The sequence below is a fragment of the Petromyzon marinus genome, chromosome 25 (genome assembly GCF_048934315.1).
Source record: "Petromyzon marinus isolate PM22_M1 ecotype Great Lakes invasive population chromosome 25, UKy_Petmar_22M1.pri1.0, whole genome shotgun sequence".
NCBI lineage: Eukaryota > Metazoa > Chordata > Hyperoartia > Petromyzontiformes > Petromyzontidae > Petromyzon > Petromyzon marinus.
This window is the reverse complement of record NC_133691.1, coordinates 10,148,355-10,173,239: the sequence shown is the minus strand read 5'-3', so window position 1 is coordinate 10,173,239 and position 24,885 is coordinate 10,148,355. Positions and strand designations below refer to the sequence as shown.

At 46.9% G+C, this 24,885-nt stretch overlaps 2 protein-coding genes across 2 annotated transcripts; one reads left to right on the top strand and one right to left on the bottom strand.

Moving 5' to 3' along the window:
- Positions 1 to 3,265: 3,265 nt before the first annotated feature.
- Positions 3,266 to 4,594, top strand: LOC116945854 (melanocortin receptor 5-like). Its single transcript, XM_032960459.2, has one exon. The coding sequence runs from the start codon at positions 3,466 to 3,468 to the stop codon at positions 4,480 to 4,482; it is 1,017 nt and encodes a 338-aa protein (XP_032816350.1). The 5' UTR covers positions 3,266 to 3,465; the 3' UTR covers positions 4,483 to 4,594.
- A 7,778-nt stretch (positions 4,595 to 12,372) lies between these two features.
- Positions 12,373 to 21,063, bottom strand: NUDT21 (nudix hydrolase 21). Its single transcript, XM_032960460.2, has 7 exons — positions 20,816 to 21,063; positions 16,145 to 16,345; positions 15,672 to 15,735; positions 14,336 to 14,425; positions 13,541 to 13,616; positions 13,253 to 13,367; positions 12,373 to 12,564 (listed from the first exon to the last, which is right to left on the bottom strand). Exons 1-7 carry the CDS (start codon positions 20,923 to 20,925, stop codon positions 12,543 to 12,545), a joined length of 678 nt encoding a protein of 225 aa, XP_032816351.1. The 5' UTR covers positions 20,926 to 21,063; the 3' UTR covers positions 12,373 to 12,542.
- Positions 21,064 to 24,885: the final 3,822 nt, after the last annotated feature.

Genomic DNA, 24,885 nt, shown 5'->3' with positions numbered 1-24,885 from the left:
GATTGTGTAATCCACCCAGCTGTGTATAGAGCATGGCTGTTGATGTTACATTTAATATATAGGATCCTGGAGTTAACACAAATGTACAAACGAGGTAGAAAAAGCGATAAATAACAAGACGATAACGAGATTGAAATAATATGGATTCTTAAATAGCCAGCGTAAGTGCTCATTAATACATACAAATTAATAAATTTCAACAATCTCCAATGTAGACTTTAACAAACCGTTGGAGAAAGTTGCGAAACATTGTAACCACATGACAGTCGATACACACGTAGCCTATATAACCAGGCGATAACCGATTGAGAGAAAAAGCGGTCTCATGAAGGGAGACCCACACAGGATACACAAGCTCGCTTTCAAGATCTGGTAGAGTGGAGCGGAGCACTGGTGTTGATTCATCATCATCCAACCATCATACGATCATAACTATCGTGTGATCATCAACAATTGCATACGGCGACAGTGTTTATAATTGGAAGTTATTACAATTATCCTAATTGGTGCTGGCTATGGAGCCGTGGGTTGGTGGATCGCACACAGTTTGTGAAACTCCCTTCCCCTGGGTGACGAGGTGTCATACCCTGGCTCGCCAGAAGAAGGCAGATGAAAAAGTGGACTAATAGCCATCTGTTTCCATCTGCACCGGGATGGAGTGTTGCCCCCTAATGCACGTGGGTTTTCTCCAGGTATTCCGGTTTCCTTCCACTTGTATAATAAACAACTCATCATTAATTGTCTAAACACATAACACAAATTTAACAAACCCAATGGAGGACGCTCCTGAAAAAGAGTAATATGACCCAGTGTGGATTTCCTGGATAAATGTTATAAAGAACCGTCATGTGATCGGCAAAACTCATGATTATAACCATCATCATATGATCATCATTTCATCAGCAGCCTGTGACTTGACGTTCCAATTATCAATACAATCAGGTGCACGTGGCACCAGAGACTGGAAACCCCTAGGTGGAGTTTGTAGCCTCCTCAACCCGGAACCACAAGCTGCCAATTGCAGCACCCACCCAATTTAGCCAGGCTTAGTGGTGAGCGTCTCCGATCCTGTGCTTTGGAAGTAAGGGTGGAAGTCATGCAGAGATTTGTGGAACTCCCAAACCCGCTGGGCAGCGAGGTAGTGGCCCGTAGATGACAGGAGTGAGTTTGAGAGATGCTATCCACGAGTATTCACTGTAGGGTTTCTCCGGATTCCTTTCACATTAAAATTGACCAAACATGCCAAAGTAGCATGACCCTCCTGAAAAAAGTATTGAGATTCACTGAGGCTTTCTTGGATTAATTTTATTACGAACACGCATTGTCAGCGTGTCTATCCTTCCTCCAATGCCCATCACGCACACTTCAAAATGCAGGCAGGCTCAACACTTCCATTACAACCCAGGTCCTCCATTACACATTGAAGTAACAATGTTGAGTGACGGTCATAACGGCCAGCGGAACGCAGCTAAAGCTAGGGCGGGGGCATAAACATTAAAGAAATTAGTGTAGTAAGCGATTTATGTCTGATTAATGTACATTGAGTCGGATACATGTTAATTTTGTACTCTTTGTTTTTTTCGGTAAAGTTACGTGACCTTACCGAAAAGACCAAGGAGTATGAATCCTTGCAGTCACGAAAACTTCAAATCTATGTTAATTTTGCATAAGCGTATATTTAAATGTTAATTGACGTCATCATTTTTTGCGATATGTAATGCGTACTTAAGAGATCCCTCCCTCATGTTAGCCTTAGGCCCCCTCATAGCCTCAACCCGGCCCTGTCTATATGTATAAGGTACAGACAAGTCTTTCAAGAGTACCAGTTTATACATATTCTTTGGGTCTTTCGGTAAAACCACGTAGGTAGAAAAATAATAATAATATCACGACGTTTCGATCGCAACACCAGCAATGGTCATAAGGTGAAAACACAGCGGGAGAGCTTCCGAGGCAGGAAAAAAAAAACATGAGTTTATAGTACCCTTTGAACCTATTTGAGATGAAGACGTTCGCACCGACACCCCGGTCCATGCTATTCCATGGAGAACAAAAAAGGTTCCGCCGGTGACCCGATCCAGACCGTCGACCCGGGGGACCCCTCGAGAAATTCGGGACCCGATCTGTCGCTCGCTCACAGCGGGGAGGCCCTGGCCGGAGAGCGGCGTTCTTCATCACAAGGCCCGCGAGCCACCGGCGACCCCTGGGGTGGCCGCCTTGAGTGCGGCGCGTGACGTGCGGCTCCCGACAATAGACAACGCGTGGACGCAACCACCCCCCACCCCCACCCCACCCTCCACCCCCATCACATCATGGAACTCAACAGTGGTGTTTTCAAATGTGTGGCGGAATCTCACACTGATGCTGTCGTATCGGCGGAAGTGACCCCGCTTGTGAAAATGAGTGAAGTAACATTGGCGTTGACCATGATGCATGCAATGGCCATGGAGTCCCCGTCTCCCCAAGCTGCTGTCAAACGTCTCTCTTCACAGCCTGCGCCTGGACCCCTCCAGCACAGCCGACACCGCCGCGAGCCTCGGAATCTCCCCACTTATTTTACCCACTCGCCCGATCCCCCCTCCGACGAACTCTCCGCTCTTCGAATCGCCACGCAAATGGATTTTACTCTTTTTGGGATTGGCCTCCCGGATCGAGGGGAAAAGGGCGTCTGTAATAGCAATCGACTCGATCGATGAAGGAACGTTAAATAACCCAGCGTGTCACCGGATCCATCCTGGATGCCTCCTCCTGCGGATCCCTCCCGGTTCATTGGACGCGTCTGTCTCATTCCGTGAAGGCTATTGGACGCATCTGTGTTATATAACGGGGCTGATGAGCTCCGAGTGCTTTGGGCCGGAGGGAGCGACGTGACACCCGTGTTATGCGGGGACTCGTGTGGGCTCTCCTACTTCCTCCAACCCTCCCGCATTCCCCTCGCCACCTCTGTCCGTCTCTCTCCGAATCCTCGCTCCGTCGCTGGGTGGGGATTCAGGGACGCCAGCGAGAGGCTTCTTCAAGACCTGTGAACTCACCACCACCACCAACGAGAACAGCAACCCACACAACAACAATCAACAACAACATTCTCAAGTTCCAGCGTAGAACAAGCCTCCAACCCTCATAACCGCGAGCAACAACTACCACAACACCAACTATCACCTTCTATTCTGTGGGTCTTCGTTAAAGCCACGTAGATCATCGTCAACAACAGCATTCTTCATTTCTATCCTCGAACAAGCCTCCATCAAACCACCACCACCATAACAAATACCTCATTCACACCACCACCATCACCAACAACAACCAAACAACGACCACACAATTCTGCAATTCCCAGCGTGGAGAAGGCGTCCACCCACCCACCGCACCACCACCACAATCACCACCAACAACCAAACAACGACCACACAATTCTGCAATTCCCAGCGTGGAGAAGGCGTCCACCCACCCACCCACCGCACCACCATGAATCTCTCGGAGGCGCTCTTCCCGAACCCGTTTGTCGGGTCCCCGGGTCCAGACGGCAACGGGACCGCGGTGGCCTCCGCGAACCGCACCCGCTTCAGCCCGTGCCACAACTTCTCCATCCCCAACGAGGTGTTCCTCACGCTCGGCATCGTGAGCCTCGTCGAGAACGCGCTCGTCATCGCAGCCATCGCGCGCAACCGCAACATGCACTCGCCCATGTACTGCTTCATCTGCAGCCTGGCCGTGGCCGACCTCCTCGTGTGCCTCTCCAACGCGTGGGAGACAATCGCCATTGCGCTCGTGCACGGCCGCCACGTGCACATCCCCGCGCCTATCCTGCAGCACGTGGACAACGTCTTCGACTCGTTTATCTGCATCTCGGTGGTGGCCTCCATGTGCAACCTGCTCGCCATCGCCGTCGACCGCTACGTGACCATCTTCTACGCGCTGCAGTACCACTCGATCGTGACCATGCGCCGCGCCGCGGTGGTAATCGCGTGCGTGTGGGCGGCGTGCGTCGTGAGCGGCACGCTCTTCATCACCTACTGGGACCACAGGGCGGTCATCGTGTGTCTCATCGCGCTCTTCGTCACCATGCTCGTGCTCATGGCGTCGCTCTACGCTCACATGTTCGCGCTGGCGCGCTCGCACGCCCGGCGCATCTCAGCCCAGCCGCGGAGCTCCCGGCAAGGCCAACAGCACGGCGCCGCCAGCCTCAAAGGCGCCGTGACGCTCAGCATCCTGCTCGGAGTGTTCGTCTTCTGCTGGGCGCCCTTCTTCCTGCACCTCACCTTCATCATCAGCTGTCCCGCCAACCCCTACTGCTGCGCGTACATCGCCTACTTCCCGCTCTACCTGCTGCTCATCATGATCAACTCCGTCATCGACCCGCTCATCTACGCCTTCCGAAGTCCCGAGTTGAGAGTCATCATCCGCGACACGCTGCGCAAATGCGGCCGTGGTCGCGGCGCCAATGGCACCAGGAGCTCCAGCTGCTGCGTCCAGGTCCGCTGATGGCGCGACCCGGGCGCGAACCCCACATTCTGGTCCCCCTACGGGATGTAAGCTGAGTGGACTTACCCTGGGCATGGCAGTGGTGTTGGCGGCGGCGACGGCGCGACCTCCGCGAGCCAGCGCCGTGGAGCCAAGGGGTTGGTGGATCACATGTAGAGATTTGGGCTCCGAGGTGGACGGCAGATGGCAGTACAGCATGTGTGGTTCGTGAACCCGTTTGTGCGGACCTTTGGGTGTTAGACCCTCACATGCGAGGTGGGGTTTCTTGGGGTGCTCCGGTTTATTCCTACGTGAAGCAAACTCACACCTTTATTTACAAATTGGTCAAAAATCTCAATGTAGCAGGGCCCTCTTTCAAGCATACTGAGCATCGGCGAGGCTTTCTTCGATAAATGTCGTAGTTATTGTGCGTGGAACCGGCTCATGCACGTGGAAACAGATCGGGGCTGGGAGGCAATTCCGATCTCCTTCCCTATCCCTTCAAGTTTGGGACACGAGATCAAAGAAGATCGTCATTCCTCAATCATGGGCCTCCGTTGCTAATGGCCCCAACCACTTTCGAGTTCCACGCGCCTGGTCCAGTCATCGCCATCCTCTGCAACCCCCCCCCCCCCCCCCCCCATTTACAGGGTATGATAATCATCATAAATCATTTTAAATCCCGACATATGAATGTATTATAAGGTAAAACGCCCCCAACGCGTTCTATAACATTGTTAGGCAGAGGTGGGGAAATTCCACGGTCTTTTGGCGAGGCCAAGTCTGTCCGTGTTAACGTTACAATGATAAGACGTGTTATAGCATCTACACATGTAAATTCGTTCACCGGGTGCAGGTGAACAGACCTCGTGTCGTGTTGCATGCAAAGTCCATGTTTTTGAAAGGATGCTCGTGTTTTGCTGTTTATACAAATTATGTTTACAAAGCGTCGCGCAACATCACGATGTGAATACATTGCTGGACAAAGGCCTCCCTGTGCCGTGTCACTCTTGGCGAGTATTTGACCATACTTCATCAACGCTGGCCAGTGCGGGTAAGCGACGAATGCAGGTGGCCCAGGAGGGGATCTGAAATCAATCGCACACTGATTTTGACCTTCGGGAGGTATAGACTTTAAGTGGCAGTTTTCATAACGCAGTGCGCGGCTGACACAGGACATGACATACATTGTATTGAGTCTGAAAATGGTAACGAATATAATTCGCATAAAAAATAAACGAGATACGGATCAAATTTTTTTTAAGCTTTCGTGACTGCAGGGATTCATATTCTTGGTTCTTTCGGTAAAGTCACGTAGAAGGGAAACAATAAAATAATAAAAAATATAAAACAATAAAATTCTCACGTGTGAAAACCACACCTGATGATGATTGCTTGTGTTGCAGTCGAAACGTCGTGAGAATTGTGTTGTTTTATATTATTTAAATTATTATTTTATTGTTTCCCTTCTACGTGACTTTACCGAAAGAACCAAGAATAGAATCCCTGCAGTCACGAAAGCTTTAAATACAAATTTACTCATTGGCAGTCAGGTAAAGCGTAATTATGCATGAGTCGATTATACTTTTTCATGTCTACCGTCTTGTTGGTATGTTTTTAGATAATTGTTTTTTTTGCTTAATTTGGATTTTTTTCTTCGTGTCATTAAGCTACGTAACGAAGAACTCGTTTTTCTTTTTACAGCCATTTGTCAATCAACTGCTGTTGTGAATGTCTGTTGATCATCGGGGTTGTTTGAAAATACTTCAACAACACTAGTTCGTGCGGATGAAAGAAAGGCAGCGAGACAGATTCACATAAAACTCGCCACTTATGTTAGCAGCGGCACTTATGATTCCACGCATATCCAAATAGCACTGTTGACGATGTACGGTGCGAAAGAAGTTCAACATACATACATACTTTTGATTTAAAGCTTTCGTGACTGCAGGGATTCATATTCTTGGTTCTTTCGGTAAAGTCACGTAGAAGGGAAAACAATAAAATATATAAAAAATATATAAAACAATAAAATTATCACGTGTGAAAACGACACCTGATGATGATTGCTTGTGTTGCAGTCGAAACGTCGTGAGAATTGTATTGTTGTATATATGTTTTTATTGTTTCCCTTCTACGTGACTTCATCGAAAGAACCAAGAATATGAGATACGGATCGAGAAATGTACGTAGGTATATATACACACACATTGTTCAAGGCTCGTTACCATCAAATCGCATCCTAATAGGAATCTGCATGACCTCTCCACCTCATCCGATCTGCCGGTCCGGGAGGTCAGCTTAATCAAGCGACAGGCGGGATTGATCGGAATGACATTTTGATGGTGTCAAAATCGCCTCCGCTTAAATTTGACCCATGTATTTTAAAATAGAGGGGTTTTTTTTACTTGCGTGAAGTTTGAGTTTGTTTTGTCTAATCATTGAATGCAAACTCAAGAGGCCAGGATGAGTCCCATGTTTGCACGAGTCACCTGGTTCACCAAAACGACAATAGTCGAAACAAACAAAACCGATACAATAACAATCAAACAAATACAATCGACGTAAATGGTAATAGCCTTATAAATACATTCAGCAGCTGCAATGAATGCATCTCAATATCTAAATCAGCACAACCTCCCGTAAAACTCGTGACTTGTGTGGCCCACCCCCAATCGGATTCCCTTCGCCTCCCCGAAAACAGACGCTGCTCCGTGGGGCGTCTCGGCCCGTGTGAGGCCTCTTTCTCCCCGTCCTCAGTTCTCCCGACTCATTTGCTCCCGTTTCTCCAATCCCTTTCGACCCGTTGCCCCTTTATTTCTCGTTCTCTTCCATTTCCAGACCCTTTTTCTTCGACTCCAGTTCCTCTGACCGTGGTGCGTCACGGGAAGAAAAAAACAACAACCGTTGATCGTAAAATAGAATTTGATTGCGCTAAATGGATAAAACCAACTTCCAAATATTCAACAACACCAATTGTAAGTGATGCACATTGCAATGAGCAGTCGGCACAAAGGCAGAGCATTGTGCGTTCCCTTTCCTGAACGCAGAACAAAAAAACTCAACACACACGCAGCCTTGCGTGCGGTCATTCCCAATGGATGATTGTCTCCCTGAACCATGGGAGACTCATATTCTTGGTTCTTTCGGTAAAAGTCACGTTGAAGGGAAACAATAAAATAATAATAATATATATAAAACAATAAAATTATCACGACGTTTCGACTGCAACACAAGCAGTCATCTTCTTTGGTTCTTTCGGTAAAGTCACGTAGAATGAGAATAAAATAATAAATTGATAAAATAAAATAACACAATAATATTCTCACGACGTTTCGGCCACAACACAAGCGGCCTTCATCAGGTGAAGGGACGAGACTGTCTGGTAGGACAGCGCTGGAGTCATCATTAGGTGTGAAAACCAACGGCAAGAAACTTTTGGTTTTCACACCTGATGATGACTGTTTGTGTTACAGTCGAAACGTCGTGAGAATTTTATTGTTTTATATATATTTTATTGTTTCCCTTCAACGTGACTTTACCGAAAGAACCAAGAATATGAATCACTGCAGTCACGAAAACTTTAAATCATGTGAGTCTCATTAATACCAAACGTAGCCACGCTGGTCAGTGCACGTTGAAGGACCCGCGGACTGGTTCTGGCAGCACTTGCACTGATGTTAGCCGTGCAGATTAATTGCCAATTGTCTAGACTCGACAATGGATTATTTACTATTTCGTTTCCACGGCCTCGTGTATTCTGCCTTGATCTCGTTTGTTCGATTCGCCCACAATCGTAACATCATAACTTAATTTGCATACATAGTTAATAATCACGATTTGATGCATGTATGCAGGCAGTCGTTAGCGCATGCAATAATCAAATACAATCAAAAGATTAGGGACGAATAAAAAAAATGTTGTACATAACACGGTGTGCCGGGGGGGTCGAGGTGGGAGCTCTGCCCCGTACAGCTCCGGCTGCAATTAATCCGTGACGGTGTGAAACAGTTTCAAATATGAATCAACCTTCGATGTACATATTACTATGTATAAAGCATGCATTCCGAGGTCGTTCACTTAAATGCCATATTAACGCTGTAAGCCCGTACGTGTTGATATACGAGACACAGTCCGTTTAAATAACAGCTTCTACACACAACCCTCTCCCCTTACGGGAGATCGCTCCTCATTTCTCCCGTGTCGCATCTCTATCCCCCCCCCCCCCAGCTGTAGCCCTCTTTGTGCGTGGCTGCTGAAATTAAGGTCAGCAGTACAGGGACTCCTCTTACGAACGAGTTAGGTTCCAGAGGTCTGTTCGTAAGTTAATTTGTTCGCAAGTCCAACTTTACTCTTGTCGATTCCAAACATGTTGTACGGCATGTACACTAAACACCGGAAATGGCTTTAAACGTTGTATAATCTCATGTAGATGCCACTGGTTCTTCGCGTTCTGCACATGTAGATGCCACCACCGCCATATGTTGCTCGCACGTACGACTCTAGGTCCGAAAAGGCAACTCGACATACGGACAGGTTTGTTCGTATCTCTGAAAGTTTCCAAGTCGAATGTTCGTAAATAGAGTACCTCATTTGGTTAAACATACTGCACACTTTTCTCTGCTAAAATGCCGCACCTGTCGAATGCCTGGATATGCTGCATGCAAAACAAAAAGTGTGCATCTAGTACACCATTGTTTAGTGTCCTCTGCTGCCGAACTCTCTCCAGACATCCGTGCTGTCGACTCCCTTGAGCAAGTCGATGCTTAAAACCTTCCTGCCATCTTCTCCAATGATAACCGAGCGCCTCTTCTATAAACACGGCCATCTCCACGTGGTGTTCTTTAAATCCACATTATATCGTATCATAATGCACAACTGTTTGATCGGCTGACTACTTACCTCAAGCTCACGTGTTTACCGTCCACATAATATAGCATTTGTATATATGCTGCACGGTATTAAGAAATGTAATGTATAAAATAAAAGCAAGGCATGACATCAACGTGTGGTTATTTATTACGAATCTGCAATGCATGCTCTCCTTCCAAGTCATGCATTTTAATATTTTAAAAAATAACCCGTAAAAATGTGGTTCTGACTCGGCAAAAAACCGAACGCAGTAAAACTAAATACAAATGACAACACACATTTAAAAGTGATTTTTAGCTTACCCTGAGATTTTACGAAGCAACAAAATATATATATCAGGAGAGTCACTCTCAGCAGTTGTGCACTGCGACCTGTTTTCCAAAAACTGGATTGTAGAACGAAATGCGTCAACATAAATGGAGGAATCCGTCACCAGTTTACATTCGCCGATGTGGTCACTGCAGTACAAGACACCGCGGAAACGAATAACACAACAAATGATTAGTAGGGGCGACATTGGACTTACGATGTCACGTACAGCAAGTTGACGAAACATTCACACATCTGTTGGGAGGTTCTCCTTTAATATTTCCGTCTAATCAGTCTCCCGTTTGGGAATGCGTCATTACAAAAGGGTCGAGCTGAAAAGCTGAGCGTGGCAACACAACCGGAGGCCGCGCGACACCGCACACCAACGACCCATCTACGCACTAACTACGCGACTTTACCGAAAGAACCAAAGAGTATAGATTTTAAAGCACATCGGCTCCAGTGGCTTCCTGCTATCAGAAGGAAGAGCATACAGCGGCCGTCTGAAACGCTTTCCCGATATTATGAAGCCACTGGAGCTATGCACTTTTAAATCTCGATTGGAAACTAATTTCTTCAGAACTGCTTTTTGCGTTTAGTTTTGTTGTCTTTTCCCCAGCACCTCCGATTGGCACGGTTGGCTACGTACTGTGGGAGAGAAGTTCAAAATACATCCGTACATACATAGAGGCAAGTTATCACAATCTACTCATTGGCAGTCTTGGTTCTTTCGGTAAAGTCACGTAGAAGGGAAACAATAAAATAATACATTATTACTGTGGTTTTCACACCTGATGATGATTGCTTGTGTTGCAGTCGAAACGTCGTGAGAATTTTATTGTTTTATATTTTTTTTAATTATTATTTTATTGTTTCCCTTCTACGTGACTTTACCGAAAGAACCAAGACTATGAATCCCTGCAGTCACGAAAGCTTTAAATAAAAATTTACTCATTGGCAGTCAGGTAAAGCGTAAAGCGACAGCCACCACAAACTTCCACATCTGTCATGACCTCCCCCCCACCACGCACCCAACCTGTCACCAATTAACATATCTATCAGAGGTTATTGTATCCAGATCTTTATTGTTGGGTATCAACTTTGGAATCAAGAGATTATTTTGCCAACAAGGTCGTCAATGAACGTAACTCATTTCGTCAGTGTTTTAATACAAGTCTGCATTCAAATCGGGACTGATCTGTGAATAAAAGGGTATAATACATACATTTTCAAGTGTTGCTTTCAGCTATAAGTTACTGTGTACGTGTATACATCGATTTGTCAATCCACTGCTGCATCAGGGCATCCCCACACTTTGTCAATGGGGTAATTTGGCCAGACTTCACACCACACGGCCTCACAGCCCTATGACAACCGGTTTGTGCATGGAGTGGGCACCCATTCAAGCATGATCCAGGTTCAAAACCAGCTTAGTTTCTGAGATCGGACACATTCAGGGGGGATTTGGTCATTCCTATATTTACAAGAGCTCTTATGGACAGACTAGTCCAAAACAGTAGTTGTGTGGAATATCCACAAATGGCTTAAGTCTGCCAAAAGAGTATTGCACCTCCCAAAGCCTAAAAAAGAGTGTGCAATCGAACAATATGGATGGATATACCGTGGCCCACATAACAGGGTGTTTCTGTGGGACCTAAACAGTGAACATTTTACTCCCGAAGGGCAAAAATTAAATGGCGTTGAAAGCAAAGGCGACGAGTTAACTTTATTTCCACGCTTTGCAGAAAAACCAGTCACAGTTTGAACTGCTATTTTTGGATTGTTGCAGAATTGTGCAGCGATGGTGTGGTGCCATTTTTATAAGCTGCATTGGGGAGAAAATCGTAATAATGGGGGCTTTCCAGGAAAATATGGGCATCCCACCCGTGAATGAACCCAGTATTTCAAGAGCACACTGATAATTAAGCTTCTGTGAAGTCTTCTTAAGAGCAATTCATGACATTTAAAAAAAACAAAATCAAATCCACATTAACGCGTGTACGACAAAGCATCTAGAGTTTATTTACAGTCAGACTGCACTGTTCTCGTATCCATTACCAGAAACAGTACAACGTGAAGGTTCATGTAAAAAGGTCACAATCTTCTGTAAGATAAATGGACAAAAGGTGAAACGAAATCGTACATAAACATCACCAGCTCACTTTAAAATACGTATAAAACACGACTGCTGGAGTTGTATAAAACATAAAAACATCGTCCACGCCTCTAAATTAACTGTAATAAAAAGAACAGCCACTGTAAAAATTATAGGCGGCTTGGAAAGAAAAAACATCGGAGAACAAACTGCTGGCTTATGAAAGGGGGCACATTTAAGGACGAGGATCACGGAAATGCATATGGATTGGGCACAGGATCGCAGCGTGTGGACAATGCCACGATACTTGTGTACAAGTGGTGGTGGCGAGTGGCAGCAACACCAAAGGAAAGATGCTTCAGTGACAAAATAAATCCGCACGAGTATTTTTTTTTGTTAAACCATCGCCAGAACTGTATATGATTTTAAAGTCAATTATTGTGCAGCAGGGGCTGAGAGGTCATATTTGCACCGTTTTATGGACGAGTTCAAACACAGAAACCGTAATGAAAGATATGGGGCAGTGCACTCACACTGTAATTTTAAACCTTAAACAGGTGCATATGGTTCACAAATCATAACCCCGTGATTAATGTTGCCAATAGATGAAGCTCCGTGGTGTGGATGTGGGCATAGGGGAGTTTCTACTGCCAAAGCATTTCCACTTCTGAGGTTACAGACACCAAAGCAAATTCCAGCACCTGCCATGTAATGATTTTCACAACTAAATGTATCGACGTGGATCATTTACATTTCCTTACCCCATTCATTTTATAGCACAAAAACATTTGCAGGTCACAGCACCTCAGTTGTAGATGAAGTTGAACCTGTGAATAAAGATAACATAATCAGTAGATACTTTTTGTTATCCATGTTACAGATAATTCAAAACTTTGAGTAAAAATAAAACATTAAGGTTAAACAATGGTTATTTTTCATTTTACCATCATGTACATGTGTAATGACAATACAGCCTGCATGCAGTGTGAGTGGACTAGTGGCCACGGGAGGTAATGACAGTTGTGAGTGCGAAGCAACTGGTGGCTACGGGAATGATCGAGAAGGGATCATGGTCAGGTGACGGAAGAGGACGGTGGAGTCTGCCGGTGGCACGAGTGTCCAGAGTGAGCGAGAATGATCGAGAAGGGGGGCGTAGCCTCGGTTGGTATAAAAGGGGGAGATGTGCTGGAGACTCGGGGCTGTTGCAGTGGGGGTCTCCGCCTGATGTCAAGTGGATGTGTCTTCAATAAAGTGCCATCTCAAGAGAAGTGTGTCAAGTCGTCATTACACATGTATAGCCCTTTTGCCAATTTACTTTCTAGGCGAGGGCCTCTCCCCACCGTGTGGGTTGTGAGGTTTATTATGAGGATACTTGACCACATTCTCGTCTGTGCAGGTTGGTGAAGGCAGGTAGCATAGCAGCACAGCACAACAATGGATTTTACTGTTTTGTACTCTGGTGCCCAGCACATGGCTCAGCCCCATCAAATTTCACAACAAATTTATATTTCAAACCTGCTGAGTAGCTGAGGGAGACTTGAGATGATGGGTCCGTAACCGGGCGCGTTGTCGTAAAGTTCAAACAGGGGTGCGGCAACCAGCTTGTAGTTCTTGGGGACGGCGAACAGAGCTTCAGAGGTTGAGCACAACACACGCAACACGTCTGGTCAGCGCTGCAGGGACAGACAAGGCCTGGCGTGGTGTCGGCCACGCAACCAACACCTGTTTCTTGCGGTTGCACCCGACTCAAGAGCCGCATGGCTCACAGGGCTATACCTCAGAAATGGAACTTGAACCGCTCACCTTTCTCCGATAACTGTACTAGGAACAGCTTCTTGTGCTCCTTCGGCTTGGTGATGTGCGCAGGTATGTATGGGTACTGCACACAAACGCACGCAGAGAGAAATAATTTAGCATCACCTTGAGTCTAGTTGATCAAAATCCCCATATACCCCTGGCAGGCTGTTGGATAAAGTGCTTTAAAGCGAGCACCTATGAAGGTTAGACGCACGAGGGGGTGGTTTGACCAGCACCGTGCCCAGCCAAGTTTGTCTCCCCAGTGCTTATAAATGTACATTCTGCACCAGGAACCCATGAGGCTTAGTCAACCAAGGGGAGGCCTAGGAATGGTTCAGATATCGCTAACCACTGATAATAGGTGTGATCGGGATTGGAACCCAAGTCAACAGATTTGAAGTGGAGTGTACCATACCATCGCTCCCCACATGACTGCAATAATTACCACCAACAAAGGAGATGATAATTGCCCATTAGAGCATGAAAACAACACTGACTTTTGACATTAAAGTAGTGTCATTAATGTGGGTTTTTAAGCATTATAGACAAGCGAGTAAAAAAATATAGTATTCGTGTGCAGCACATACTGAAATCCCTCATAAATGGCTGCCTCTGGGCAATCACATAAGACGCGCCATGCGGTTTGAACATTGAACTGGATTCGACCGACGATTTCATGACTCTTCCAATGGATAACAGACTCTGAAAACAAGTATCAATCCACTGATAAACGAATTTACAACGCTACTTAGAAGCAGGTGTTGGAACATTTTCACAATTAAACGGGCTCTGCACTCTCACCTGTGCCTGCTCAAAGTTTGGCCTCCACCAGTTGCTGATGCAGTCCTCAATCACCCAGTCCTGCTGCACTCCATCTTGCCGGCCGAGGATCTGTCAAGCGCATGCAGCGGACATCACGTCATGCCTAATTTACGTGTAGTAATACCTCGCCGAACGTGGGGGTTACATTCCTGGAAAATGCAATGTTGGGCAAAACTACGTTCTCAAATCATATACTTTATGGGAAAAAAGGGTGGCATTCCTGGGTCCATAATTATCACCCCCTACCTTTGCTGAATTAATTTTACATGATTTAAAGCTTTTGTGACTGCAGGGATTCATATTCTTGGTTCTTTCGGTAAAGGCACGTTTTATATTTTTATTATTTTATTGTTTCCCTTCAAAGTGACTTTACCAAAAGAAACAAGAATATAATTCGACATGATTTATTATTGTACAAAAGGATGCAGAGTCGCTCTCCATTTCTTGTGTGTGTGTATACACCGTTTATTTTTCAATTTCACCTCAACACAAAACTCCCGTCTCCATTACTCTTCCCGCACTGCGCACTCATGCCCAACGCTTGCCCGACTCCGAATTGACAGCCCCGCCCCTCGCCCCTAACACTGCAACTCCAAACATCACTCCCCATTCGTCCATATCTTCATGAAACAATAAACGCCCGAGTTTGGCGTAATGGGTGTGGTCGGTCTGTGTACATCACGTTCACTTGAACGTTAATGATATGCCATCTAGGTGTCCGTACGAGTTGATGGCTAGATGCATGTGATAATCTGTGAACTTTTGCGTTGTGTTGAGTATGTGCTACATTATCACACGCAAAAAAACACAAAATATACATGGTAAATAAATCGTTGTCAATGAATTTATTCACACCATCATACCTTCCAAAAGATGCAGCACTCTCAAATCTTGCAAGCTTATCTAACTGCACTTTTTGCACAAAAGTGATCACCTTCCTCTGCTTTCTCTCACTCGAATCATCACCACTCAACTTACACTTAGGGGCCATCATTAAAAAGGAAGACCACATGAGAGTGTTGAGGAGGGAAAGTGGGGACGAGACATTCATCCGCATCATCTACTGTACTGTACAAGCAGACCACGCACTACTTGTCAACGTGGACATGATAATCTAAGCAGCGTCAAAGCGCGTATAGCTTATGGTACCTACGGTAAACGCGTGATTAAAGGCACTCAATAGATAAGAGGAAGTCGGTCATAGGCAGTAGAGAGACAAAGGCGTTGAGCCTGGAATTGAATATGGGGAGGTAGTTGGCCGTGCAGGCATTGAAATGGCTGTATCTCTGGTCTTACGTTATGGGTAGGAACTCACCTCAGCCAGCAACCGCTTCAGCCCATCAACTTCGTCCTCCCCTGGGTTCAGCTCACCGCCGGGCCTATGATATACACACACACACAAAACCAGTCCCATGTAGGTCAATTCCCGTCTAACTTCTTCGGGATCATGATACATTAATTTAGGGGTTTTTTTTTCCTCAACGTTTAATCAAATTTTATGGTCTGCATCATATCATGAGATGACATAACCATTCGGAACGCCAGCAGACTAGTCCATCACCCAGAATTACTTCATTAAAATTACACAAATAAAGTTAATCCATTTAGTAATTGATAACTAGTCTGATACTACACACTAGCCACATTTGATAATCCAGTTTCATATAAGCTGGCCAATAAAACATTTCGAATCTGAGCGATGTGATTAGAGGTGGAGACGGAATGGCATCAATATTTTGAACAATCCCTTTGCATGTTCACTAGTTCATGTACATGCACGACCCTCACAGTTTGAAGAAGGTGGTGCCAAGCTGCAGCAGCAGCACGTGCGGCAGGCGGTGCTCGTGCACGATGAGAACGCCCTCCACAGAGCGCCGCATGCCGATGCGGTCAAACTCTTCACGCATGCGCTGGAAGCGAGCCGCCACCGAGCTGTCCTTCTCGTACAGTGGCTCCTTGGTGCCGAACGTGTAGTTAGTGAGTGGGTACCTGGGCACGCGCAGCACACAGCGAACGCCAGAGATCAACCCCCCCCCCTCTGACTTTTGGCACTTGGAGAGTTGGGCTCTTATGATTTGGTGCCTGATGTGCAGCCTCATTTGTCAATTCACTGCTGGATTATGGGTGTCTCCTTGGCGTGCGGGTCAATGGGGTTATTCTCACATACATATATACTCAGAATTATACACTGGGTTTGACTTTACTTTTTTAACAAGTAAGTTTTATTATTGGGATTATATCATATTGTTTACATACGCGTAACATGGGTGTTTAAGGTTTGCTTCCACAGGAATGACCCGAGTACAGACAATCTCCTATTTACTTACGTGACTAACTCGCTGACAGATTGCATGTGTTGCTGAGACCGTACCTGATTACAAAAATTAGAACCTGGTTTCCATGAGTTGGAACAGCATTGCAACCACATTACAACCGATTATATGCTTGTGTTACATTTAGGCTAATAGAGTGAACCAAACCGGATAAACGAACCAAAACAAGACAAAAAATTCATTATGAATGAAATTGTGGTAATTCATAGAATCTGAGGGGAGATCGTAAATTGTTGAATAACTAGACACTGACATTTAACGTAACAAAGTGATTATATATCCAGAAAAGACTCAATGAGTGTCAATATTAAACACATACTATTGTAACACTGCATTGGCAGTGGTGAAAAAGTATAGCACAAGTAAAACATTCAAAATGTTCACCCATGACACTGCCTAATTTAATAAGCGACGTTTTGAGCATTGGCCCTCTTAATAGCATTCTTCAAGAACCATTTCCCAAAACGGTGCCTTATTATATAAATGTCATATTAAGGCAGTGTTACTGATGAACGTGTAACGTTTTTTGAGTCTCGAATATTATTCTTTACGAGTGTTCGACCCTGGGCTGTGTGTCCCATTCAATAGTAAGTGTTTTGCAGGTGAAACCAATAATGGGGGACCTGGGATAACAGTTGAAGGTCCACCGATGTGGGCTCATCAACCCACTTGCTTCACTGCCATCTGCGGGCCACCTCGCAGCCCAGTGGATGTGGGAGTTTCACAAGATCCGCGTGATCCACCAGACCATTGTCTCCAAAGTGTGGGAATACAATTGGGCACAACCACGGCTATCTCCAAAATCCATTGAGACCAGAAGCATTGAACTTGTGATATAGACCATCTTTGTTATGATGACTGGAAGCTTACACGTGTTCACAAGGTCAATGGCACTATAATTGTATGTGTGTAGGGGACTGTACAGGGAATTGATAAAATAAACACGTTGTAAGAACTGGTGGCGGATGAAAAACAACACGTTGAGATCATTAAGGACACGTGATACACGCGGGGCGAGGTTCACTGTCCAATTAAGGGTTGGGCCGAGAAAGTAGAAAAAGGACGAAGCATTTGGTCGAGGCGCTGGCTGTGGACGATGACGACGGTGAAGAAGTGGGGCTGACTACATCTTGGACGAGTTTGACCTTAAACTACGAAAATAAAGAATTACCCTTTCTATAAAATGGCCGTCTCCAAAGAGTTTCTTTACACTGGTGGCAGCGGTGGGATGCTGTCTACGGCATCACTAAGAAGGACCCGAAAATGAGCTCAAATGGAAGAGGAGACGCCATCCCTACGCACCCCGGGTCCACGAGACCCGGACACGAGAACCGAACTCCGCTGGCGGCCACATTCCCCAAAGAGACGGAGGAACCTGCTGCGGACCAGGGAGCCCGAGACGCCACAGCTGGAGAGCTTACTGGACAGCTGGAGTCAAATTGATGAAAAGCTGGACCGCCTTACATTGTCAAAGGAACGGCTGCTGACGATGATCATGGAAGATCATTACAGCGCGGCGAGCCGGGGCCAATCAACCTGCACGGCCGGAGGTTTCGGCTGCATCGACCGAGCCACTGCCTTCAGGGAAGACACAAGCCATCGCTGCACCGCCCGAGCCACCGCCGCGGCTGCTCACTACTAAACCAACCTGGGGCCCGATGGAGAGGATACGAAGATTGGGACCCCTTAAGGAATTCCCCGCCAGCGGACAGCCTTCGTGAAACACTTCGAAGTGGCCGCAAGTCATTGGATGGAACGAAGTGGAGGCACTCCGAGCGCTACCCAAGGTGCTCAATGACGGAGCGCTGACAGCCTTCTACACCATCCCAGAGACCCAATGCGCAACGCTACAGCACGCATACGAGGAGATGGCAGAGATCTTCGGGCACATGAGGAAGCAGGAGCGCCGACCCAGATGGCGGAGCAGGTGACGGAGACGTCGGAGAGCGGAGGAGCTTGAGAATCAACAGAGCCATTGGAGACAACAACAGCCATCGTCAGCCCCAACATAGCCGGCGAACTACAAGCCATCTTGGGAGGAATGGTGGCAGCCATCCGCGAGCTCGCCAACCCAAGACGCGATCGACAGCAGCAGCGACGATGGCAGATCCCCGTAAGGACCCGGGAGCGACCGGAGATCAACCGCTATCGTTGCGGGAAACCGGGCCACATCACAAGAGAACGCTCGGGTCAAATTGACCCGGCACAAGGAAGCCATCTCTGACCACCACTGCGGAACTTCACAAGAAAAAATTAGGGCTAGTCGCGGCACAACAAGCAGCCGGCCAGACCATGCACACACCTCATCGTCAAACCCCTCATCACCATCATTACCTGCATACCACTCCATCGCGGCGACCCGATGCGACAAGGCAGGGCGAAATTGGACAACTAAAAAAAAGTGGAAAAATCTAGCGAGGCGGGTTGTAGCGGCAGCCACAGGGACATCATTGCGAACAGGGACAGTAAGGGGAACCCTTAAGGTGTTGGTGGACACGGGGGCATCAGTCACCATCATATCCGCGCTCGTGCTTGACATGCTACCTACGAAGAGCCGTCACCTAGAACATAGTCATTTTGTCGCGGCAAACGGCAGGAGCTTGGGAATAGTCTGCAAAGTAAAAATGGAAATCAGAATAAGTGAACTGCATATAGCAGGGCCCTTATTAGTCTCCTCCTCGTTAGCAGTGCCCTGTTTATTGGGAACCGATTATCTAGGTCTGTTACCCATTCAAATCCTAACAGACCAGGGCTGTATCGAGACAAGAAGGGTCCTTGACTGTGTTCAACACTGTTACGGTTAAACATGAAATATAGCCGGGACAGCTATATTTTTCGCCGGGGGAGGGGGGTAGGGGACTGTTCAGGGGAATTTATTAAATGCAAGCTTTACTACCCGGCTTTGCCTGAGACTTGGATTCTTGTCTTGGATTAATACACGGCCTACGCGCAGGGTGGGGTGCGTGACGTCAGCAGCACACTGCGTAACGCTGCCGCATGCGGGTGACATCACAAATGTGACGTCACCGCTCACTTGCCGCGTAAAATATATCCATCATTGCGCCCCCCCCCCCCAAAAAAAATATATATATACCAAAGTCTATTTTTAGAATTTTTGCATGGTGTACATTCTTGAAAGTTCCCACATGGCAAATTTTAAGTTCGTTGCATGTCGGGAAGTACGCTAAACATTTTGAAAAGACACATTCACAAATTTCACTTTTACATACAGTATAAAGACGTTGTAAGAACTGGTGGCCGGACAGAAAAAAAAACATTGAGATAATTCAGGACACGTGACACACGCTGGGCGATGTGCGCTCTCCAATGACGGGTGGGACCGAGACAGTTTATAAAGGAGGACGAGGCATTGGGGTTCGGGGCACTGGTTGTGGACGAGGACGGTGAAGAAGTGGGGTTGATTACATCCGCGACGAGTTAAACCTTCAGCTACGAAAATAAATTTTACCCCCCTTTTAAAAAAAAAATGCGCGTCTCCAAGGAGTTTCTGTACATACGTATACAGTACTAGTTATAACTGCGTTGTTTTGAACGCAAGTAAGAGTCTGCACTCAAGAGGCCAACCGCCCTTATGACAGCTAAACAAATTATTTGATGCTGCTGCTGCAGCTTTTGCAGCTGCGCGCGCACACACACACATCCGTCAATAACACTGCCTTAAAGTAACAACATTTATAACAAGGCGACGATTTAGGACAATGGCCATTCATCTTCCTGCGATCGCTGGAGGCCCGTGAAGCGTGGCCCACTGCGTGCGTGCACGCGGTTCAACCGTGTCTACACGAGAAAACGTGTTGCAAATATAAACACTCGCTGCTCGTCGTCCTCGTCAACGCATCCCAGCCGTGGGTAAGTCGCACGGCCGAAACTCCTGCTCTTGTGTGTGTGTGTGGAGTCGGCCCACTTGGCAGGTCGACCCGCGCGACTTGTGCCCGGTTTTGCCTTAACACTTTGGCGACCACCGCAAGGGCCCTCCGCGCTCGTTCAGCCGCGTACCGCCGTGGCGCTATTGGCGTGCTGTAGAGGTACAACACAGATGGGGGGGACTGTACGCGCCGTGGTGATGTGACGGCGGTGCGCGCGCGGCGGGAGCTTCAGCACTCACAGGTTGATGATCCTGTCGAGCGTCACGGAGCGCGAGTCCAGGTACTTCTGACCGTGCTGGCTCGTGGTGCGCGGCCACCCGGCCTGGGAGCGCAGCGGCACGTAGCTCATTGTCGCCGCAAAGGGTCGCTGACGGCGCGAAAATTCACAGGCGCCGTAAATCGCCACGCATGCGACGGAACGTCGGACAATAGCGGCAAATGCGGGGCCCAGAGAAGCCCTCCGCTAGGCCAAGACAAGGAAACTGGGCGCGCGGCGCATTGTGGGAACCGACCCCCCTCCAACCCCCCCGCCCCGCCCCCCTACCCAGCCCCCCTACCCCCCCACCCCAAACCCCCAACCCCACTCCAACCCCCACCCCGCCCCTACCCCACCCCGCCCCCTACCCCCCACCCCCTCCCCTACGACTACGGGGGCTCGGATGAGGCGGCCGATTGAGGCAAAACGCATTTCGTTATTAGGGGAGCCACCGGGGACGCTCTGCGAAGCGGTGGTTCTTCACCTTTGCCGCAGCCTTGCGTCACCTTTGGTTCTCAATTGTTTTGTTATGTTAAACACGGTGAAACTAGGTAGTTGTTACTTACGTGCCCGTGCTTAGTTTGTGTTGAGATTATTTATCTTCTAAAACTAAATCTGCGTGCATCCCATGTTACCCCCTCCTCGTCACACATCGTCACAAATGTCTGACCCCCCTACCCACCCCCCCCCAGGTGCGTGACGTCATTTATGGACGGCCCCTAATGAGGAAAGATACGTACAAAAAAACCCCATAGATAAGATTTTTAGATTCGAAATGTATTGCTATAGAAGGATACTGCATCTAAACTGGACCCAAATAGTAATCAACGTAGAAGTAGGGGAAAATATTGCACGTAGGACAAGACAACCTGATGATGCAGGAAGTGATAACAAGGAAACTGGCACTATTTGGACACATATGCAGGATGGACAACAACAGATTATTAAGTGGGTTTTTTATTTTTATTTCGACAAATGTAAGGAACCACAAAGAGAGGAAGACCGAACAAAGAATGGCTTTACAACATAAGAGATTAGTGCCGGAAAGACGTGACTTACTGCTTGAGCATATTGGCACAAGAGACAGAGGCACGTGGAAACAAATTACGAAATATGATGATGACGATTACGTGATTGGGAGGCGTCTGCGTGTACGTCCGTCCCGGGACTCTCCACGTGTTTCAATGAAACTACGACTAGTAGCTGGGACGTTTTAGTCGGATTAATTGCACACTATCTAACACGATTTTTGTTCCTGGGTAAGTAAGTGTTATTTTCTAACTGCTTATGCCTCAAAAGTATAGCAAATGGCTATTATTATTATTCCCCACAAACTTTGCTTTTGTGACCAGGACTTTACGTGAAGGAATTGACACAAATGCACACCGCGTTTTCTCATTGACAATAGGTACATTTCTAAATATCACTGTCCTGGTCACAAAGGCAAAGTTTGTGGGAAATAATAGCCATTTTCTGTACTTTTCAGGCATAAGCAATTAAGAAATAACACTTACTAGCCAGGAACAAAAAATGAATACATTTGTTACACAGTGTTATTAATGGAGTGGATTATTAACTTTGCTTTTGTGTCCTGTGCTTTATTATTCGCGACCAATCGCGTTATTGGCATAATCGATCTATTCGTGATTAGAATAATCAATTCGTCTTTTTGGGACCCTCTTTTGCCAGTTTTAAGATGATGAAAAATAATCCAGGTGTTCAAAAAAAAGATGTTCAAATACTTAAATAGACACACCTATTACAAGCCATCAAGTCAGCATTAACCACACATATTTGTGGTAAAACAAGAAAACACGATACTCGCAAAACGGCTCCCATATAGGTAACTGCTGAACCCGAGCCGTTCATACTTTGGCGTGTGTATCGTCGTTTTACTGTTTGCGTCGTTTTGACGTCCTCTTGTTTGTAACACCGGTGAGACAAAGTCATTAAAAGGTTGTCCCTGGTGTAGCCAAATCAGTTTCAACAACAATGCATACATTTTCAAAGCATTTTAACACGTAGGCTTTCGCGACCAATTTTATCCAGAATGGAGGTGTTTTAATGTACGTTGATTACCATATGAATGACCCAACAGTATCCATTGTAATGTATATGCATTCATTAACCCTCCCCCCAACCCGGCCTTCGCACCTGATTGGCTCACAAGTGACAACATCACATCTATCCCTCTATTTAAGAACGAAACACGAGGATTTATCCCAAGGCCGTAGCCATGGAGTCAACATTAGGGGGGGACCAAATCTTCCCCCCCAATATATAATTACGGCCTTGATTTATCCACAAATATGGCTGTCGCCTGATGATGAAACTTGTAATTAATGGCGAAACGTTGTCCTCGAATTTTAATGGATTTACTCTTCAACACACCCATGTGCTATACGAGTGCCGTGTCAATGATTCGGAGACGAGGTTTGTCGGAGGCAGCTTCTTTTTATTTAGAACGTTCACGGTCTCGCCTGCACGCTCTCTACAGTCGTTTAGCCGATACACAACACAAGCCGTCTAACACTGACGGCGCTGACCGAGACAGCCAGCAACTATCTGGGCGAAGACGGCGGCGGTGGCGGCGACGAGACAACAGAAACGACGAATCAAATCCCAAAAACCGGCAGCCTCGAGCTCCCCGCTCTCGGCTGCTTTTATGCTCCCAGCGCGGCCTGGCTCTGCCCTGACCCCACCTCCCTTCTCGAACCCACGAGCAGGTTCCAAAAGCTTCCAGACGGGGTCCTCCGCGACCCTTGCCCCAGTTCCTCTGCTCTGCCAACACACACCGTGCACACCCTCATCGGCGTGTGCGCTGTCTGTCCACCAGTTGCCGCTGCCGTCCACCAGCCAGCACTATTACACTACACTAGTAACTAATTGGCATGTTCCGTTTACGTGACAAACCTTACTAATTGGTTGTGTCGGGTGGTGGCGGGTTTAACGATATTTTTATTACTGGTAGGAAACGTAGTGGACTGGAAGCCCAACCGGGATTATCCCAGGAGGCAGGGGATTAATTGTGTATGTCTGTGGATGTCTGTCCACGTGTATCTGGACACCCGGATATATAACAAATGCGCTCCTAGTGGGCATTACTGGTAGGAAACATAGTGGACTGGAAGCCCAACCGGGATTAATTCACAGGAGGCAGGGGATTAATTGTGTATGTCTGTGGATGTCTGTCCACGTGTATCCGGACACCCGGATAAAATGGGTGGGGCTGGGTGGAGAGGGGAGGGTGGGGAGGGGCTGGGTGGGGAGGGTCTGAAGGGGAGGGTGGGGCTGGGTGGGGGGTGGGGCTGGGTGGGGGGAATGAGGGGTGGGGCTAGGTGGGGAGGGGCTGGTCACCCCGTGGTGCCCTTATAAAACTCAATGTTTAACCTACTCATGCCGGTTTGTGCTCGCCCTCACAGTCGGGCATATTTGCGGAATACACCACGTGCCGCCGTTGACCCTGGCCATTGACCGAGGAACTTAACGTTCCTACCAGCTCCCTCCGCAGGAATGTGTTATTGATTTGAAGCTTTCGTCACTGCAGAAATCCATACTCTTTGGTTCTTTCCCGGCGCAACACAAGCGTCCGTTATCAGGTACCTATGTGACCTTACCGAAAGAACCAAAGATATATTTATATTTACGCAAACCCAAAAACTTTGGATTTTCAAAGCATATTTGTGTGCATTTTTTTCCACAAGTACGTATACTTAATGCAGATTTCATGCCTTGTAATGTGTCAATTTGGTATTTTAACACGTTTTCTTACCACTCTTTTTAATCTTCAATTAATCTTGTTTTATGCGGTCATGAAGGGTCATTGCCCAACACGTTGCCTGTTACGTTTTCATTCTAAGGCCAGTGTTATTCACGGTGCTGATGTTTGTGTTATTTGTGCATGTGCATCATTACTAATGCAGCAGCGTCATCAACATTTATCAATCTAAGTTGATGAATTTGAGTTGAGAATTGTTTTACGTTTTTATTGTTTCCCTTCTGCGTGACTCTACCGAAAGAACCAAGAATAAGAATCCCTGCAGCAGGAATTAG

Excerpts from the sequence above, each read along its gene's own strand:
- LOC116945854 (XM_032960459.2), top strand. The coding sequence starts at position 3,466 with ATGAATCTCTCGGAGGCGCTCTTCCCGAACCCGTTTGTCGGGTCCCCG.
- NUDT21 (XM_032960460.2), bottom strand. The coding sequence starts at position 20,925 with ATGAGCTACGTGCCGCTGCGCTCCCAGGCCGGGTGGCCGCGCACCACG. Across the intron at positions 13,617-14,335 it reads CAAACTTTGAGCAGGCACAG|TACCCATACATACCTGCGCA; the intron begins GTGAGAGTGCAG and ends GTTTGTGTGCAG. Across the intron at positions 13,368-13,540 it reads AGTACAGTTATCGGAGAAAG|CTCTGTTCGCCGTCCCCAAG; the intron begins GTGAGCGGTTCA and ends CAACCTCTGAAG.